The 20,425-nt window shown below is 50.7% G+C and overlaps 1 protein-coding gene across 1 annotated transcript in view; it reads left to right on the top strand.

Moving 5' to 3' along the window:
• SYT17 (synaptotagmin 17) overlaps nucleotides 1–20,425 on the top strand; it is a gene marked incomplete at both ends in the record, with an annotated part of 38,360 nt that overhangs the window by 17,373 nt on the left and 562 nt on the right. Inside the window, 2 exons of the mRNA XM_082490811.1 lie at nucleotides 4,914–5,034; nucleotides 5,824–5,979. Coding sequence (XP_082346937.1) covers nucleotides 4,914–5,034; nucleotides 5,824–5,979 — 277 coding nt within the window. The remainder of the gene's footprint in view (nucleotides 1–4,913; nucleotides 5,035–5,823; nucleotides 5,980–20,425) is intronic.

The following is a 20,425-nucleotide window of genomic DNA, read 5'->3' as shown; positions in this document are numbered from 1 at the left end:
AAAAAAACACCACACTTCTTATATGTGTCTGGTTCAAGCCAAACGGTGACTGCAGAAGGTTCTGGATCACAGGCGAGCCCAAGGCTGCAAATCCAAACGACTGGCTGTGTAATACGGCTGTGGAGAGGAACTGCCGGGAGTGAAATGTTAATCGGAGCTTCAGGAGAGTCTCGCATATCCCAGACTTGGTGTCACTCCGGCACCTCATCAAACAGGAAATTGCTTTTCCAGGGTCATCTGGGATCTCTGCACAAATCAGCGCGTCATCAGCATAATAATGATAACTAAAATGATGCCTCTGCACAGCGGTGCCTGAGGGGCACCTCTGCACACTGCGTTCTGTGAACAAAACATTCAAGGCAAAACCAACAGCGTTTTACTTTCCTGATGGAAAGTAAAATTGAGGCACTTCCTTTCCCTACAGTGAACGATGTGCCCATGACCCCTCTCGTGCGTAACCTTGCATCCCTCCTCTCAGCTCAGCCCCTGCGCGAGTCTGAGGTTTGGGGAGGCTCCAGTGTGTGACAGAAGCCATGCTCTGTGCCTGCCGTCCCCCAGCGACACGTGTCTTAACGCCGTTGATGATGAAGGTGCCCATAGACAAGGTGATGGGCATGGGGGTCAATGGGTACGGCAGCACAGAGTGTTTCCGAGGTGCGGGTGAGCTCAGGGGGTCCGTGGGCTGGAGGAGCAGCCTGGGCAGCTCCTGTGGCCCCACGAACCGCCTGAGACCTCTGTGGCCACTTGTCCCTCCCTGAGCTGAGTCTCCTGCCTGATCCCCGACAAGAAGGGTCCTGTTTCTCCATCGCGCAGTGGACCCTGCTGTGCTCCCCGCTTAGCTCCGTTTTGCCTGCTGAGCCAGAGAGTCCATTAAGCCGCAGCTCCGTCTGCATCCTCATCTTCACCTCTGACACGAGCTGTGCCACCAGCGTGTCTTATTAGCAAGACTACCACATCACCAAAGGTACGCCGTGGTGTGAGCTTGTCAGGGAAAGCGTGGGGAACTAAAACCTGCCTTGTGCCTCGGGCTTCTTGGAGCAACCCGTTAATTCCTTGCTCCCTTGCTAATGATGACAAGTGACCAAAGAGCAGGAGAAAGGTAGCAAGCGTGTTGCAGCACAGCATGGTGGAAGCGGTGCCGGTCCGACATGCTGGGGAGGAACATGAGGTGGCCACTGGCCACGTTTTCTCAAATGCTTGACATCCCCTCAGGCCCCGTGGCAGGATTTGGAGCGTGTTTCCTAGATCCTCGCGGCTAAGCTAGAAATAATGCATTTATAAGATCAGAGGCAGTTCACTGCTCGAGTTAAGTGCCTTGAAAAGGCTGAGTCACTTGTACGGGGAGGTGAGCTATCCGGGGATCTGGGTTTCCTCCTGAAAACACCTTTTGTTATTGCTGCGAATGCGGCTGGTGCTCTGCCCGCAGCCGGGCTGCTGCTTTCTTGCTGGCTGTGAGCACACCCATCCTGCCATCGCTTCTGTGGGTTGGATTGTACGTTCCTTCCCTTAAAATAATTAACAGGAATCTGGGCACGCTTGAAAAGCATTAAGGGGCAGAAGGTGCTCTTGAGATTTGGGAAATTAGGCCTGACCTGAGACTCGTTAAAGCCGGGGGTAGTCTGTCTTCTGACTTCAGTGGATCACGCTTACAGAGTATAGCATTTTATATCTCACCTCACTCAAATTTAAGCTCAGATAGTCAATAAGATTTTTCTAGAGGTGCCAATATCCCTGTTAGGTTCTATGGAAAATCAGGGATTTAGCGCTACCTTTACCTGTGGAAGGCACGTGGGTTAGGCAGCAGCGTGATGGTTACGTTATACTGGTTCCTTCAATAACCTCTGTGGGGGTTGTGGGCACGGTGCTGGGGAGGGTTCAGGTGGGGGAAGATCCCGGGTTCTCCTGCCTGTGCCTCGGTGGGTGTTACGTACCCTGTCTGATTTGTTGGTGTGCAATGTGGGGCATTTTTTTATTTTTTTTTTTAATGAAAATGTGTGGTAAGCCTGAAGATCTGCCTTCCCTTGCTGAGCTTCGCCGCTCCTCCCCGACCCAGGGAAGCCCCTTAGTTCCTGCAGGTCTTGGGTAAGGTCAACAGGTTCCACCAACGGACAAATGCGGAAGTAATTACCCCAAATCTTAATGTGGATTTTCAGCACTCTAAGCTGGGGGTGGCTTGAATGGTCCTACATCCCACCCTAGTGCCAGCCTGCCTCCTGGCTCTGCCGGAGTTTGGTATTTGCAGCCGGAGCTGTTTGATTGTCTCTTCCCAGCAGGAAATAACATCACTAATTAGTTTCTTAATTTGTGCTCTCCAAATGTACCTGAATTTCTAGGAATTAAAGCCTGCACGGAACCCAGCGCAGCAGTGAATGCAAGTGGAAGTAGGACTGGATATGTTAAAAATGTTGTTGATAGGTTGTACAAAATGAGCTGGGGTCGAGGGGGACCTCGGGTGGGCGCTGTTGTCGGTGGCGTTCTGGGCGCTGCGGTGCTTCGTTACTGTCCTAGTAATAGATTTAGAAGTCACTGACGGTTCTTGATGATAAACGTGCCTTCAGGCTGTTCCAGCCACAGACCACAGAGGAGTGGTTTTGGGGAAAATCAAAGCAAAGATGATAGTTTAAATTAGATAGATGATGTTTAAATCACCTTGGATGTGAGGCTCTCTTAGATCCTGACGTTGTGCAACTGTTGGGCACAACGGTGTATGTAGGTATGGCCTGACCTCGCAAAAGCCGTGAGCGCCGTGTGCGTATTGGGTCAGGTTTGTGTTGGGGAATGGCTTTCTGATGGAAAGAACTTAAAATATCATTCATTGAGCAGAACTGTGGTATGGGAGTCGGCAAAAGTTGACAGCAGAGGAGTGCCTTCTCAGTGGAGCACAAATACTGTAGCAACAGAAGAAAACGCAGGTGGTGAATGTGAGCGTGTGTGCTGCGTAGTCGTATGCTGCCGCATAATGTGGCCCAAGAGATGCTGTGGCAGGAGGAGTTTGGGGTAAGAAATGGGGCAGAGGGGCTGTGGGGAAGACCAGGTGGAAGATGGGTGAGCTCGGGGTGGATGCTGCCAGGGTGGCTCTGGAGCTGGCTCCTGGGGCAGCGGAGGGTGTGAGGAGGGCACATGGCTTTGCCTCAGCATCTGTGGTGTAGATCCACGCTCTTTGCCCGGGGGCTGAGTCAGGGTGCTGCTGTGCCTGCAGCCTTCGCCCTCCTGCCCGCACGGTGCTTCCCTTGTCCTTTGCTCATTAAATGTGCGGGGTTAAACGCAGAGGGGTTGCTTTGGCAGCTCCTGAAATCGGGCAGCCTAGTGCCATATTTTCCGTGGAAAGCCAAAAAAAAGAAAAAAAAGGGGTATTGAATTAAATTGGATTGTATTATGTAGCGTGGGAGGCGCGGGAGTTCCTCAGCCTGCCACCTGCTCCTGCATGCCACGCACGTCCCCCTGCCTTCGCCGGGAGTAGTCAACAGGAACAGGAGAGGAGAGAAAGTGCCTCAGGGGAAACTTTTAATACCATTACCTGACGTCAGCTTTAGCGCTTGGCTCGTTCGGTGAGGAGCCGAGTGGCCTGCCCTTAGCAGGAGCTGGTCTGTGCCGCCGGCCAGCCCAGCGAGAGGTGCTGTGCTGCTCCTGGCAGAGGGATGGGGCTTTTCCCCGAGAGCCTCCTTGGGTTTGGTCTTCTGGTTCATCTGTGCTCGGTGAAAATTTTGCTTGTCCATCTGCAGCTGAATAGCTGTGAACTGGTTGGGTTTCCCAGCAGTTTCCCCAGTGCCGTTGATGGCTTTGCCGGGGATGGCTGCCTCGTGTGCTGGCCCATCTGCTGATGAACCTGGTTCTTTGGGTCAGTTCGGGCTGTGACTGTGTCTCAGCACCTTTTTCTTTATTGTCTACCCAGTTCGTTAGTCTCTTATTTCTAGAATCTAATATTTGGGGCGTCAATAAAGATATTTAAGCCTTTTGTTATGATCGCAATACCACTGCATCTCCTTTTCCTTTTGGGAATGGGCTATGACCATCTGATCTAGGCATGGCTTTGAGCTGTTTGGCTATTTGGGATGAGGAATAAGCTCTGCACTCCTGCGTGGACCCGAGACGAGCCAGACGGCTCGATGCCCTGCTCGGGCTGGCTGGTGTGGTTTCAGTCTCCAGAGTTGTTTCACTGTGTGTATTTTGCATCTGAGAATAACAGCATCTCGGAGCCGGGTCGTGCTCGGGGGGAGAGGTTATTTTAAGCTGTCATGTCTGAGGAGCAGTGATGTCAGCTCTTTTTTTTTAATTACTGGTTTTAAGCATCATTAAGTAAAAGGAATAGAAGTAATGGCTGAGCAGCTACGTTGAGGTGAAGCTATGGCCGTGGTACAGCCTGATGAGCAGCAAGGGCACAGTTGAGCTGTGCTGTGGTCTCTGGGTAGAACGGGTGGATGCCGAGGGGATGTCTTCTCTGAATTGCCTTCCAGGGATGCATTAACCCTCTCGTGTCTGAACTTCCCAAGTGGCTGCTGTGGTCCTTGGGGGCTGGGAAGGGAAGAGGATGAATTCTCCAATGGGTCTGTGTTTTGTACGTTAGTAAGGACGTGAGGTTGGTAAGATCAGAAGCACCCGGAGCTGTTCAAAATGGAGCAGGTAGAAACTACTGACCTTGTATTCATTCCTCCTTATAGGTCCTCTTTGCATGACTGCTGAAAAGCTGGCGAAGGATCAGCAATTAAAGAGCGATCTTCACCTGGAGATAGTATTCTTTCTTGTTTCTGCTCAGCATGAAGTACCGCCAGATGGTTCTTGGTTGCGGTTTAGAGCATCACTAAAATGTATTTTTCAGGCACTTAGAACAAATGGGATTTATTTAATTTCTCTTCCCGCTCTTCCCTTCCCCTCTAAGCTCTGTTGTGAATTTCCACATTCCCTTTTCCCTGCAGAATGAAGTGGAGCTGGGAGAGCTGCTGTTGTCCCTAAACTACCTACCGAGCGCGGGAAGACTGAACGTGGACATCATTAGAGCAAAACAGCTTCTTCAGACAGACATGAGCCAAGGTTCAGGTAAAGGGCAGTGCGTTTCTCACATTACTCATGCTTCTAAAGCAGATCAGTGGTGAGGCTGCAGTTTGTAGGGGACCCAGGGGGATTTGGATGCTCAGTTCCTCTTAACACGACGCTCTGGATATTCATTTTATATATATAGCCAACAATAGCGAAAGTACTTGGAACACGTACCCTGAGATAAAATGGAGGGTGTGAATGCCTTTGCCATATTTCAAGTAAAAATGTCTGAACCAGGGTGAGGTGAGGAACCAGGAGCTCTAAATTCCCCCCGTGTTGGGTTGTGTTCTGTAAGGCAGCCCGTTTGTGGCTGCGCTGTGTTTTGCCGATGCTGCGTGCTGCCTGAGTCTTAACATCCCAGCGGTTTCTTTACGCGTATCTGGCTGCTCTGTGGATGGCGGGAGGTTTTCCCAGTGTCCGTGCATTGCTCCCTGCCGTTTCTGAGCCTGCTGGTAATCGCTTCATGCGTATGTCCTCAGGTGTTTTTCCCATGTTCCCTGCCCCAGCCACTGCTCCTGCCAGAATATCGGCATTTTCCAAAAAGAGCAGTCTGCTCGGCCTCTATCAAGGCTGTCATTAATTGTGGTTTTGGCAGGGAGCGGTTTTAATCCCGCTGGCTGACTTTTGTCCCCACTGCAAATCCCTGTGAGCGGCATGGTGGAACAAATCCCAGTCGTTTCCAAACGCCATTTTCCAGCAGGGTCCGTCCTTGCGGTGCCCACCCTTCCCAAACCAGGGTACCGACATGACACCTGTAACGCAGAGCCTGTGTTTTGTGGTTTTTGTCAGATCCCTTTGTGAAAATTCAGCTTGTTCATGGATTAAAATTAACAAAAACCAAGAAGACCTCCTGCATGCGGGGGACGATAGATCCCTTCTACAATGAGTCCTTCAGCTTCAAGGTTCCACAGGAAGAACTGGAGAACGCCAGCCTAGTGTTCACAGGTAAAGGTGGTGGTGTTACTGACTTGGCGTGGTCGTGGTTGCCTCCGAGGTGAGCAGAGCAGCAGTTGTGGGTGTGCAGATGAGGCTGTGCAGGATGGCGGCTGCCCCAGTAGCTACTCTGCAAGGGGTGACCATCGCTGGGGTCTCCAAGGAAGCTTAATTAGCACTCTGTCCTCTGCAGGAGCTGTTCCCAGCCTTGCCACCTGATGGATGGAGCTGGCTGGGAGCACACCTTGCCGGTCCTGTGTTTAATTGGTGCCACTGGGAACGCTTTTGTGCAGAGGAGGAGGCGGCATTAATTGCACTTCTCAGCGGCAACCAACTTGGGCATAAAGTCAAAAAGTAGAAGAACGAGAGGGAAGTATTGAACAATCCCGGAGCCCAAACACCGGCGAAGATAACTTCTGGTACTTGACAGAATTTGCCGGTGAGGTGATGCAGCTATAGGTGTTTGACACTGACATCACCTGCTCTGTAAGCAGGTTTGTTCACGCCTTCATTTTCAAAGGTCTGGGACTCGGTGCCAAGCGCTGCGTGGCACGGGTGAGATAGACCAAGACACAGACCACGCAGGCTGTGGGCCAGGAGGACTCCCGGCGCTAACCTCGCTCGAGAGCTTTGTCAGCACTGGAGATGTTTGGCTGAGATAGGAGTTCTTATTTTCAAACAGTTTCTGAATCTCCTATTTTTGTTCTCTGGGCATGAAAACAGTCAGTAGGAGTTGGCAGTCGGGCGCGCTGCGCGGAGCAGCAGGGCGCAGGGATGGGTCCCTGCCGGTGCGCTCGCCTGCAGGCTGGGCAGCAGCAGTGATGCTGAACTGTGGCATGGACCACTGTGGCTGGTGGCCTTTTCCGCTGTTCCACAGGAGCTGCAGAGACCCCCAGGAAGCGGTGGGTTCCCGTCCCGTGCCGTGACTTCACCCAGCCTGTGCCTGCTGTGGAGCTCGGGCACCATCAGGAGCAGGGTCAGACCTTCTTGCCCTTTGGAGGTGCAGAGGGGCTGTGTGGTGGGACCCACGCTCTTCTGCCACACTGGGCTCCCGTGATTCACAAATACATTTTTTTTGCAACTTTCCACCCATTACTTACTGTCTTTTGATGAAGAGAAAGGAATCTGCATCTGAAAGAACATATTTTGAAATATTTTTTAATTTTATTTCTTACATGGCAGGTACAGGTGTCAAAGCTGGTACAAGGAGCCTAATTCCAACGCATTAGTTTGTTTCCAAACATGTTATAACAAAAGTGATGTTGATCAGCAATTTAAATTTTGCCCTTCATGCTCAGAAATTTCCTCAGCAAAAAGTCTATAATTAATCACTGCTTTGCATGCATGTCACCCTGACTGTACCTTGCATGTGCAATGATGAATTTGTTCTTGGAAGCTTCCATCAGGCGATCTTGCGACAGGCGTGAAATACTCTTTTCTTTGTTTTCCCCTTCTAATAGAAGAAGAAAAGGCAAACAGAGTAGCAGCTCTGTGCAGTCAGAAGGGTGAGGGGAATACGCTGCTCCTCGCTGCGGCTGATGAAGTTAGCATTAATGAGTGGATGTCTGATTATTTTTTCTGTGCAAGTGGATGTATTCTCAAATAAGTCAAGGAAGTTAGCTGATTTATAATCATACGTAAAGCAGTCGCGTTTCAGTGGCACGCCTTTTAAGTGGTGCTTCGCCTTCTAGGTGACGTGTTGCTTGCTTTGAACGTTGCAATAAATAACCCCAGGCCAGCGGTGTCACCAGCAGCTCCAAAGCTGGGAAGGAGCGTGCAGAGTGTTTCGGAGGAGCGGCGGGGCCAGGTTCTCGTGGCCGCTTTGGGAGTGAAGGATGACGTGCGGCTCGGGCATGGCACTGCTGCGGGCATCGTCGGGCTTGCTGCTTCTGCTGTGGTCAGGGCTCTGTTGTTGGAGAGATGTGGTTTGTGCGTGCAATATATAGCTGGAGCCAGAGGTGTTGGTCACGTTGTTGTGTGTACAGTCTTCTGCTGGTTCGGTGCTCGCACTGCCTCCCCTTGTTAGAGGAGCCAAGACCGTTACAGGAGCCAAGAGCCCATCTTGTTGCGAGGACCTTTGCATCAGGACTCCTGCACGGGCATCTGCGGTGTCACAGGAGTGAGGTGGTTCAGGGGATGTAGAGGTGGTGAAGATGCTGAGCCACGTTCGGTGTTCACCTAAGTGATGGAGATGCTCCGGATGTTGGTGGAAGCGTCTCCCCAGCAGGGAGTGCAGCACCACTTTCTTTTTGTGTGCATCTATGAGGCTTTAATAAAATGAGTATCAGCATGCAGCTTGGCTGCAGTTGTGCGGTGGGGACGGTGGTGTTCCCCATATAGCTGCCTTCTCGGTGTGTTAGTGTGTTGTGCAGCTTAAAAGCTTAAAGGGCTTTGGGATCTTCTGTTAGAAGACAATAGTGAGCAAATGGTTGCCAGCATGGAGAAACGGTACCTCGCAACGCGAGGATCTTCTTATTATTCTGCATCTCTACAAAGCAGGAACATAAGCCACAATTTTTTCTCTAGGTTTTTTGTTTTCTCTTGGTGTTGTTTTTGGCTGCGGTGGTGGTTCTTTCTGTTATGTGTTTTGCGGGAGTTGTTTTTTATTTTTATTTTTCCAATCCACAGCTCTAGTCCATTAGGTCAGTTAATTAAATTTGCCGTTGAGTCAAAGTCCAATTGAAAAGGAAAATAATCCTGCTTGAAGGGTGGGTGACGATGCTTTGAATGGAGAGAGAGCTGTAAAAGCAGTCGTGGGAGCCAGAAGTGAGTATATCTTCAATAATTTAAAGGAACCTCTTTTGTGGCTCCATATTTTGGACCTAGTCTGCAGCTGTCTTTACATTGGCTTGGCTTCACTGGAAAGCAGTGGAGCTGTGCCAGTCCCTATCGGCTGAGGCTCCTGGCTCACTCCAAAGTGAGGCACTATCTAGACAAAGTAAGATCAATTCCACCACCACCACCACCCCCCCGCCGTGGGTTTTTCTCCTGTGCATCTTGAATCAAGCTGTCTGGGTTTAGTGCACCGCAGTAAGAATTTATGCACCGTTTTGCTGCGACTTTAACAAGGAATGTGTGCGCAAACGCTGCGGATGGTTTCCTGTAAAGCACCGTTCTGCTCCCTGCTCTCCTGGCGATGCTCTGGAGAGACGGACTTCGGGCCGAGCGCGGGGTTGAAGTGCAGCTGGACTAGGAGGTGGGCACTGGGTGCCTCCAAGATGGGGTGCACAGGGTGAGCTCTGCGTTAGCCAAGATTTGGGGAGGTTTGGGCTGGTTTTTAGATCTCTCCTTCTCCTTAGGCATATTAGGATTCAACACTGCAAATTATTGGCATTTACAGGCCAAAATTTTGCTTCTCCTTCCGCATTGGGGCAGGAAACCTTGTACAAGCTGTTTTTCTGCTTTCCCTTCTGTTCCTACCTCAAATGCTTACTGGTGCTGTCACTGACTCACGTGTCCCAGTTTAGTGCCTAAAATGGGCTGGGATGAGCTCAGATGGAGATGTCCTCTCCAGGAGGAGGCATCCAGGGTCCGGACCGCTGCTGCAAGTGTCATCTGTTCACAGCTTCTCACCAAAAGAGGCTAAAACCAGGAAAGTGAGATACCCATAACAAGTCTAATGTGTTGACAGAAAAAATGATGAGTGAAGCAAGTGGAGATGTTTGATTTTCATTTACTCCATCCATGTTGTCTGGGTAATGAGCATCCGTACACATACTGTAACAGAAATGCACTTTTTTGGGTGGTTCTTTTTCCCGCTTTTTGTTTTATGGCAACTTCAGGCACGCTCCCCATGTGCCACCTTCTGCTCGAGTGCGAGTCGTGGGTTCACCTCTTGCAGAGAAACGGGGCAGGCTTTAAGAGACAGTATGTTCTCCTAACCACGTATACCTGTGAAAAAAGGTGTTAATTATTCTTTGTACCATGGTAAGGGGAAGGTGGAGTATTGGCCCCCACAGCAGGGCTGCCAGCTGCTGCCCGAGGTCATTTCCAAGCAGAAAAAAGGGTATTTAAGGTGTGACTGCAGCCTCTGCGCACGGGAGGGCTGGATGCAGGGTGCCTAGAGACCAGCACCAGCTCTCCCCGCCGATGGATTTTGGGGCAGGCTGTCCTCGAAATCCCAGCCTAACCTTCGTAACGCCTGGGCTGTGCGGCAGGAGATGAGACGACACCTGAAATCCGAGCACTATGGTATTTTGTTAATGATTATAATGTTGTTAATAACAATCGTGGGTAATGCTGTTTGCGTTGCAGTAAAGCCCAGATGGCCCAGTAAAAAACACCAGCGCTCCGGGGCAAACCGCATCTTGGTGACTCGTTAACATCTTTTGATCACTTACCATAAAAAATACAACCTGCAGCGCTCAGAGTTAGGGAATATATATCTCCCCGAGGTCCTGCGGTGACTGTGTGTGTCTTTCTCCATCTAAATAAGCTCTTGTACATGTTTACATGACAGGATCCTTAGGGCTTGTGGAGCAAGCAAGGTCCCCAAAGAGGCAAAAATCATTTTCGTGCTCTGGGTACCGTCTGTGCAAACGGAAAGCCTGCTTTGCCCTCTGACCTGGCCCAGAGTGTAGCCGGAGCTGGGACAAGCATCGGGGCTGGTGGTGTCTGGAGAGCAGTGGTGGGACTCGTCCCATCGCATCGTTCCCGTGTGAAAGGTGGCCGTGGCTCCAGCAGGACAGGATGCTCTGCCCAGGGGAGGGAAGTTGGGGCCGGGGCAGGGTTTGCTTGTTGATGGAGAGATCGGCCTCAATACGCGTGTGACAACTGCCGAGATCTTCATCGTAAGTACTGGCTGAGGAGGCAGCTCATAGGCACTCTGTCTTCTGAACCATTCGCAGGATTTTTTTAATGTGATTCTCTTCACTCTTCAGTATGTTTTAAAAACAGACCATGTCTCTGTTTTCTGTAATGATTTAGGACCATTTTTTAAAATTTATTTTTGTAAGAGTTCCTGAGGGAGCGTTGTTGAACAGTGAGACTTCGCACACCTCCGCCCGTGGTTGCAGTGGCTACTGCACGGGGGCAGACAACACCATCGAGTGTCTCCGTGCACCGAGTGCTGTAACAACACGTGTCTTCAGACCCTCGCATCGCTTTGTTGCTTTATCCCAGGGCTCTAATCAACTTCCAGTTAATAGGCAGTACTTGATTAAAATAACAAATCGCTGTTCTGTAGCGATATACCTCGTTCCTCTGTTGGCTCCTTTTCCCTTTCGCTTGGCCTTTGAGAAAATTTAAGGACCGTTTAATGAAGTTTGAATTTTTAGGGGGGGGGGAAGTCATTGGTGGTGTGTGTTGCTAATGGTGCAGTTCTGGGTAGTTTAGTTTGGCTTGCTTTCACCGAAATATTTTCTGTTTGAAGAAATACTGCCTGTTTGAGCATATTCATTCCTTTTGTGGCATTACAGCTTGAGAGGCGGGGAGCTGGGTCTTCCTTGAAATCCTGAGGAATTGGGTTTTCTGTGAAATCCTGATTTCTTGTTGGAGGTGGATGTTTTGAGCTGTTTCTGTATCTGGAATAAATGGTCACTAATGGCACAGACAGCCCCTGGTGAGCACAGCTCCGGCCCGCTGTCACCCTTCCCTCCCAGGGATGTTGGAGATGCTCTGGTACAGACCAGTTTGGTTTCGTATGTTGTCTAATGAGTATTTTTTTTTGATGTTTGATAGAAAATGTTTTGGGGTGCTCTTGATCCAACAGTTTCCGGGGCAGTCAGTGGTGGTGGAGATGAAGGGGAGGAGAGTAGCCCTGACTTGGCAGAAAAGGCTGTATGGAGATTGGCCAAAGCTGAAGGTGGTCATCAGCTCCAGACCTCATCTTCCAAGTGAGCCCAGGTTAGGCGGAGGGGCAAACTGCTGCGCCAAAGGCTTACAGCAGACTGACCCACACTTGCCCATCACGACTTGGATTTGTTCTGGGTGAGTCCTAAAGTTGGGCCTCCAGGTGGCTTGAGTCCTGGTTGAAGAGAAGACAGCTGAAGCTCCTCAGACCTTAAAACAATTCTTTTTTTCCCTGACAGCTCTGGTGGTCAGGCTTTTGTAGACCTTGGAGACAAAATGATGCTTTTGGCATTTGCTTGTGCTGCACAAGATTTGTAAAAGTCCCATGAATGGAATGCAGAGATAGCGAGGCTTTTCAATAGTATTTTTTTAATTAACAGGCTGTTTTCCAAATGCCCCAATTAGCTGAGCAGGTTGAAGGCTGATAATGGTTTTGTCCTCGGGCTTCTCCGGAAATACATTCAAATTTTGATTTGCCTGCCTGTGTGAAAGCACGACCTTCAGAAGCCAGCATCACCTTTAGGTGTCCTTTTGCAGGGATGGAAACCATAATGTGTTTGGGGTCATTACACATCTACATTTTGATTTGCTGCTTCAGATGCTCATCTCTCCTTTCTCCTATTGCTTCTTCTTTCCCACAAAATATATTAAGGCATTTTATCTTTTTCACACTTATATGAGGGAAAAAAATCTCCTCTAATGTATGAGGCAACTGAAACTTTTTTTTCCTGTGCTGGAACAGGAGGAAGAAGTGGTTTCTGTTTTGAAACACTGTAACATCTCTTAGATGGACAGATAATTAGGCAACTTGCTGCTAGAAAATCGTTTCTTCTTGTCCATTAGACGTGTGTTTCTGAAGTATTGGCCTGTCTGTATATTCCACATATCTGGAGCTCAGAAGTGGAATCTAATCTGTGCTTAAACCTGTGTAATCCTATCTTAGCCAAAGGGGGAAAAAAAGAAAAAAAACATTGATGTCGGCACTGGATTTTCTGGGGATTTATACCTGTTTAATTTAGATCAGAATTTGGCCTTTGTGTCTGGTGTTATAAAATACTTCATGTATTTATGCACCCGACGCCATATGGTCTGTGCTCAGGCCTGGGGAGAGCAGGGTGCTCCCGGCCGGCGCCTGCCACGGTCCCGGCTGCTTTGCTCCAGGTCCTGTGGCCACACGAGGTGACCCAGCAGGTCTTGTGAGGACATCTCCCGCTCTTGGGGCGGCAGGAGAGGGGCACAGGGAGATGCACTTGCAGCGGGAGACCTTGGCCTCCTGGAGACCGCCCTGCCTGGCCGAGCCTCTCCGCAGCGGGTACGATGCGCGGGCCTTGAAACCCTTCTGGGAAGAGGAAGGTCCCCACTGCTCTTCATCCTCCAGATCCCCATCGGTGGCTTCCCGGTCTCCGCAATAGGTGCTGTTTGTCAGCCTGGAGCAGGTGGCAGCAGAGGGGACAGCGCAGGTCAGTTGGAGAACGCTGAGCAGGGTCCTACAGCCCCAGTCCTGGTTCGGGGTCACTCAGGGAAGATGCTCCAGGGATGGATTTGGCTTTTTGCAGCAGACTGGCTGCTTAACGAGGAGGAGTGAAAGACTGTTAATCCTGGTGAGCGCAACAAGATGCTGACGCTTCCTGAGCCAGTCTGTTGCTTGCTTAGAAGGCAAAATTAGATTCTTCAAGCGGACTGACTTAGTTAATAACAGTGCCTCATTGCAGACATGGCAGAAACCGCTTGTCTTGGAGGTCTCTGGAATTTTTGGGGAATCTTTTTCTCCTAAATAAAGGAGCAAACCCGCCTCTCTCCAGGCTGATCGTCAGCACTTGCTCATTTTGCCAAGGCCATTAATTTAAGCGGTGTCGTACCTCTCTCGACCTCAGTGTTTCATCTTGTCTGCCTCATGCCGTGGTAAAAGAAATTGTTCAAACGTCTCACAAGGCCATAATCTTTCTTGTATCAAATGAGGAAAAACCTCGGTGGCAGTAGCTGCGCTGGGCAGCAGCGCGCTGTCTGGAGATGGAATGCCCGTTCTGTCCCCGTGGCTGTCGGGGGAGAGGCATGAAGGCGCTGGCGGAGGCGGCCTCCCCCGAGGGCCATCCCTGCCTTGGCTTACAGGTGCTGTACAGCGCCGGTGTTGGAGCCCCTTCGGGTGAGGTGTATAAATATGCATGAAGCTGTTCACGTGCTTTGTTGGCTCTGGGGCTCATAGTGCAGAGAATTAAGATGCAATTAAAAAAAAAAAAAAAAAAAAAAAAAAGAGGAATTGAAGGTGGAAAAAGCCATCTGTAGATACTCCTTTGCAATATCCTCCGGGCCGTTGCCGTAGATGCATCCAGTCCGTTATTCCTGTTTCTCCTGATGAGATAATTTCATGAGGTGTCATCCCTGCGTGTCCTTGAGATCTCTGCGAGACACACATGTGCGTTGGCGTTTCCCCTGCTCCCTGGGTTCCTGCTCTCTCCTGCGGGAGTTTCCTCTCCCTTTCTGCGGCCAGACCCCGCTTAGCCAAACGCCCGGCTCGGGGCGCATCCACAAGGTCCCCTTCGCAGGGTCCCCTTCCCAAACTGCCCCAGCCGGAGCCCTTTGCGGCAGGGCGAGGAGGGAAGTGGTTTTCCAAAGAGACTTTCCTTGGCGTGGTGGTGTTCTGCCACGTGGAGCGGCAGCAGGACGCTGGAGCCGCGGTGGGTCAGAATTTGGCCACGTGCTCAAGCGGTTGCGATTCCCCCTGGAGCTGGGCAGGCGCAGACGCTGCAGGGAGCAGCCTCACGGAAGAGATGCTGGGAAGTGAGTTTTACATGCGCGTCAGAGCCTGGTGGAGATTAAGTTGATGAATGTGAAACCACTTCTCCTGTGCTTTTCTGCCTTCTCTGCTAAGTATTACAGGCCATGCTCCAGGAGCAAGGGGCAGAATTTGGTCCATACCTGTGACCTTCGCAGTGTGCACCATTAGTCCTGCTGCTGTGCGCTCCTAGCAGCACCCTCTTTGTGCTAAACAGCTTTTTAATATTGATGTCAAGCAGTTCAGAAGTAGTTTTCAGCCCTGCTTAACCTGACAGCTCGGACCCGCTAGCTGGTGGCAGAGGACAGGGGCGGCTGGGCACCGCTTTCTGCCTCCAAACGACGGGGGACGAAGTGTGGCCTGCGTGAGCGGTGAGGCTAAAGTGGGGAAGCACAGGGAGTGTTGATGGGTCAGTGCTCACGGGGTTGTGGTTCCTGCCAGAGAGACCCCCCCCCAGTCTCGTGAGACCTGTGTCCTCGGGGACACTGCCACTCCATTGCCTGTGTGCAGCCTCAGGCACGTCTTTGCTTATTTTTCCCTTTTCCACCGGTTTGGCTGTAACCGGAGGGTGCTTCTGGGTGCAGCGTGCCCTGCGGCTGTCGGAGCAGGATGCTGCTGGCCGAAGGTTTCTGGGTGTGGGTCTTGAAGCTCGCAGCAGGCACCGCGGCACCCAATATTCTCCTCTAGACCAGCTACAAAAAATTAAGCTGGATTTTCGCTGTCTACTATTTCGATTGAATAACTTTATCCTATATTGGAAAGGAAAAGGGCAGAACCCTCTAATGCCTTGGGGGTCTCTTCCCCCGGGGAGCTGGTCCCTGGGCTGCGTCTGCTGTGCTGGGAAGTGTGTCCGTCCCGTCCCCCCCGCGGCGGGCTGGCTCTGTCATCGCGCCGGCTGGCACGCTGTGCGGCAACGTCGTGTGGCGGAGGGCTGCACGTGAGCCGCGCCAAGGGCTGCTCAATTATTTATGGCATTTTAAAACATGCAGGATGCAGCCAAATTGCATTTGAAAACAAACAAATAAATAAATAAATAAACCCCAAAACTTTGGGGGCAATTTGTTAGAGAGTGGGTGATGGTATGCTGTAAATAAGCTAATGGCAAACTAGTATAAACCGGGTGAGGGTGTTCTGCTTGATGTCCAGCCTGAGCGAGAGGGCAGATGAAAAACAGAGGCACATTCCTGCTTGTTATTATTCTTCTCTGTGAGTTAAATAGTTTTAATTGCGCTGCAGGTAACTGATGTAGGTGGCTGAAGAAGAGTTAAATTATTTGTGCCAGAGCTCCCACCCGCTCCGGTGCGCTGAGATTTCTCTGCCCGTTACTCCGGGAGAGGCTGCTGTAAGTGCTCCGGCAGCTGCAGGGGGGAGCAGAGGTGCTGTGCGGCCGTAACTGCTGGGCACATCTGGCAGATGACTCACAGGAGGTGCAGGTGGTTTGTGGCCCCGGCTGAGCGAGCTGCTTCTGCGTAAAGCTCTTCCGCCATCACATAAATGGTACTGATAGCCTTGAAGTTAGCTTGAGGAAATTTTCTGAACTAGCGCTCCTTCCTGATCATTTCAAGGCTGCTAATATGCTCAGTCAAAGGATGAATTAATATTTGAAACGCCAGCTTAAATTCTACTACTGCACGTAAGTCATAAATGAGGGTTACTGTGCAGGCGTGCTCTTCACGAGTACCCGCTTTGCACGTCTCGGTGTAGAGACAAAGGGGAAGGTACAGGGCGTTTGGGCTGGATCTGGTGCCGGGGCTGATGGGTCAGAGGCGAGTGCCAGATCGTGTAGCGACAAGCAGAACTGTCAACCGGTGAAAAGCAATTCTACGTGACCAGGGTTGGTAGGAGATAAGGGAAAGCTAAGGAGTTGCACCTGGAGCCGAATGTTGGCGCTCCAAGTCCCGTCACGTCTCCTGGCAGCCCCTGCCACCCCGGGGATGCAGCTCTGGGCTGTGCAGTGCCTGGTACCCGCCGTGCTGTGCTGCTCAGCCCTGCGGGGACCGCGGCAGCCGGGACTGCGTGCCACCCAGCCAGCCCTCCCGCGCAGGAGCCCCACGGGGGACGTGGGCCCCTACCCCCAAAAAAAGGTTTCGTGTAGCACCCAGGCCCCCATCAGTTTGATACGGATCATTTAGGAGCACTGTATCAATAAGTATATAACATAAAAATGTTTTATTTACATCGCATTGCTTGTCCTCAAGAATTCAACCCTTTAAATGGACATAAGCGAACCCAATTTTCTTTTATATTTCAGCATTTCTATAATAAAGATATTTATTTTTTTTTAAGAAGCCTTTCTGTTTCCAAATGCATCCCTCAGTAAAGAGCAGCTGCAGAAGGAATTGGTTTGACCTCTGCTTCCTTAATTGCTTTTTGCTCTCTGTTGGCCTGGAAATGGATGTTGCTATTGTGTAAATTACTGCGATGGTGGAAAAAGAGCTCATGAGATCAGGTGTGTAGTTTCTGTCAGGAAAATAGGTTTCTTAAATGGAAAGCAGTGTCTACCTGTCCATAGCCAGAGTCTGGATCAGTCTGAAAACCCCAAATGATAATTACCTCATTTTCTGCTTCTGAGCAGCTCCGCGGAGTTACTGTTTTTTGTGACCAAGAGCAGATTTAATCTGAAATTTACTCTGAGCTCCTTTCAGAGTCTGGAAGGGGATGCTCAGACATCGGGGAATACAGCTCAATCCGCTTGTGCTGTAACCTGGGCTTGGAGCGTGGCACAGCGCCCAACTGCTGTCCCAAGGGCTGGGCCAGAGGGGCTTCTCCATCTCTACCTCTTGTGTAAGAAGCTGAAAAGAAAGAGCCAGAGCTTTTCTCCTCCTGAGGCTGAAGGCGTGAGCTTGTGTGGAGTTGGCTTCGCTGCAGGTGGGACTATAGCCGTGGTACGCGGGTGCAAAAAGCAGAGGGGCTCTGGCAGAGGCTGCCCACCCCTAGGCTGGTGGCCTCTCCGCAGCTCTGCGGGGGTTTGCTGCTCAGAGGGGCTCCTGGGGCTTCCTGTGGATGCCTGACGTGTCGGCAGGTCCCCCTCCGGCCAGGGCAGGCATCAGCCCCACAACGACGTGCAGCTCGCCTTTTACCTTGAAAAGTCATTTTGGGATCGTGCCCAAGCACCCGGGAGTCCTGGTCAGTACGTGAGTGGTACATGTGGGGTCTGTATCAAGAGCGGGATGTTCACCACTTCTGCTGGCTTTGGAGCAGACCGAAGCGTCGGACGTGAGCGTATGAAGTGTAATGGCTAGTGCGTGCTCGTTGGCATTGAAGGAAACAGTTCCTCGTCTGAGAAGAGAAGTGGTTGCTGCAGCAGGGGACGGAAGGGGGGAGAGCTGCTCCCTGTCCCTGCCCAGGACGGGAGCCCGCCGTGCAGAACGTCTCCGGCCCGGTGCAGCAGCACAGCCCACCAGGGCTTACGGGCTCCTATGGTTTTCCTTTCCGAGCCGTTCTTGGAAGAACCAGTGACAGCAATAGGCAAAATCGTGCTCCTGAATGTGTGCAAAGAAAAGGGTTTATTTTCACAACACTAACTTTAGCACCTTCTCCTGGGTAAGGTCCACGCAACAGCTCCGTGCGCCTCAACCATCAGCAAATTTGCTCAGCAAATAGTGGCCATTTTAAGAGTGGAATAAAGCAATTAGCCTCCGAGAAAGGCATGTCCTTGAGTTTTAAAGGCTCGGGAACTGATGAGTGAAGCTGAATTTTTGGCACGCGAAAATCTCTCATCTTTTGAGAAAGCTGCTGCGGTGAAGCTGCAAGTCTGTAAACCTGAGGTCGAATCTAGTGCCACCTCTTACCGCCTGTGTGTGAATAAGCATTTTGCTGTGGAAAATGTCTTCCCTGTTCTTCAGCAATAGGTCTGCCTCTGTGCTATCTGAACTAGTTAACGATAGAAGCAACAATGCTTGCATAATTCGTCCATTAATACCCTAAAGGAATCAACATGCTAATTACCTGACACGATGAGATTAGTAAGACACCTTATACGAATTCAAAATGCTTGGATCAACAGTAAAATAACAGGTCCCCTTAGCTAGCACACCTACTTGTTTTACAATCCTGACAGGGATTATTTCTGAGGAATTGGTATGCCTGGAGTACTTCCCCACTGTTAATTTATCCTGTGATTAATTGATGGCCTTTAAGACTTCTTGATTTAAATTACTTGGTATTGTCTCCCAGGATTGGGCTTCATCTTCTTTCATTCTTGGGAAAAAAAAATGGGAAAAAAAAAAAGCCAAAAAAACCCACCCTATATAAAAAATTAGGGAGGCATTTGGTTTGAGGGTATTTTTATGTGATTTTATCACAATATTTGTTTTCTCTAGGATAATAAATCATAGCAGGACATGCAGCACAGCCATGCTGTCTACACTTGTGATCCATTGCCTTGTAGGAGAACTCGTTAATAACTCTGGCAGGCTGTGTACTAGTTGGCGATGGACGGCTTCACATTCTTCACCGCATCCTCAAAAGGTGGCTTTTCCAAATACCACCAACCCGGCCTCTTGACAGGGGCCCTTCCTCGGCGGCACGTCGCAGAGAGCTGATGGCATCACCCCTCAATAACTGATGGCGACAAGCAGGAGGGATGCAGTCTTCCTACGGGGAGGATGTAGCCCCAGTTAATTTCTCCCCGTAGTTTGAAGGTAGACTTACAATGCTCTGAGTTGCTGTGTAATTTTTTTTTTAGTGCAATTATTTGGAGAAATGGTTGGGACATTTGAAGGTCTGTTATTAACAAAAATATCCCCAGGTAATTCGATGTGGAGAACTGTCTCTGCCCATAAACTGTGTGTCCGAGCTGTCGGAAGGTATAAAGTGAGACGTATCCTTCTGCAGCTTTATTTTGGGACTGCACTGGCAGGTGGCACCTGAGTCACCCAGAGCAAGATCCCATACTGGTGCAGTAGCTGGAAACCAGCCTTTGCAGAGTAGGGAGATGGTAGAGATACTCAGCAGCACGCTAAAATATTACTAATTAATTGCGGGATATGTCATAATAGGGAATACACAGCCTTGACAAAGGTGCCTGGCTACAAGGGAGTCGGAGTGCTTAGCGCTGGGTGTCCTGCCTGCCCGGAAGGGCGCGCGCTGCATCGGGTGCTGCTGCCGCCAGGGATGCCCAGGGCGGCTTTGCTGCCAGCGCTGGTTTCCAGCAGCCCCGGAGAGCTGGTGCTGCTGTGGGGCAGGGCAGCGGGGGCAGCGCTGGGCTCCGCGCCAGGCTCTCGGCTCCCTGCCAGCCTGCGCTCCCCCTTTGAACTCGCCTGGGTGGATTTGGAGCCCCTGCGGACATTTGTTCTGAAAAATCCCTCTCTTTCCCGGGGAGGTTCTTTAATCCTTAATATTCCAGGCAGTGGCCATAGATATTCAGGCTTCAGCTTGCGCAGACTTTTTGTTCAACTTTCTAATGAGCCGAGGCAGGGCTTCAGTTTGCAGAACACAAAGTGCTTTTGCTGCTGTCCGGCGGCGGCGCGCGGCCTTTCCTGGGATCAGGCCCATCATTAGAGTTTGCTGCTGTCTGCGATCTTTAGTTCCAGGAGACTGGGCTAATCCAAAGGACCGGGTGTTGGGTTGATGTCTCTCCCTCGGTTGCTTTCCTGGACTTTAACAAGGAGCCGCAGCAATAATTATGGCAAATTGTTTCTGTACAAACATCCCGCTGACAGCCTGTACGTGTGTGATTCCTGTCTCCGAGTCGGGAAGGCTGTCGGTTAGCACTGGTGGATGGACATTTGCATTAGGAGGAGGACAGTTTGAGATGCTGCTTGTGCATTTACCCAGGTGGGGGCTGCTTGCCTGCTTTCGTCATTTCACGATGCCCAGGCAGAGCTTTCAGCATGTCTTTACACGGTGTAATTCTACTTCAAGGCCGGGTCGGAGGGGGCTTTGAGTAACCTG

The sequence above is a fragment of the Vanellus vanellus genome (genome assembly GCF_965231255.1).
Source record: "Vanellus vanellus genome assembly, chromosome: 14".
Taxonomy (NCBI): domain Eukaryota; kingdom Metazoa; phylum Chordata; class Aves; order Charadriiformes; family Charadriidae; genus Vanellus; species Vanellus vanellus.
Note: the sequence above shows the minus strand (reverse complement) of the source record. Positions and strands in the feature narration are given on the sequence as shown.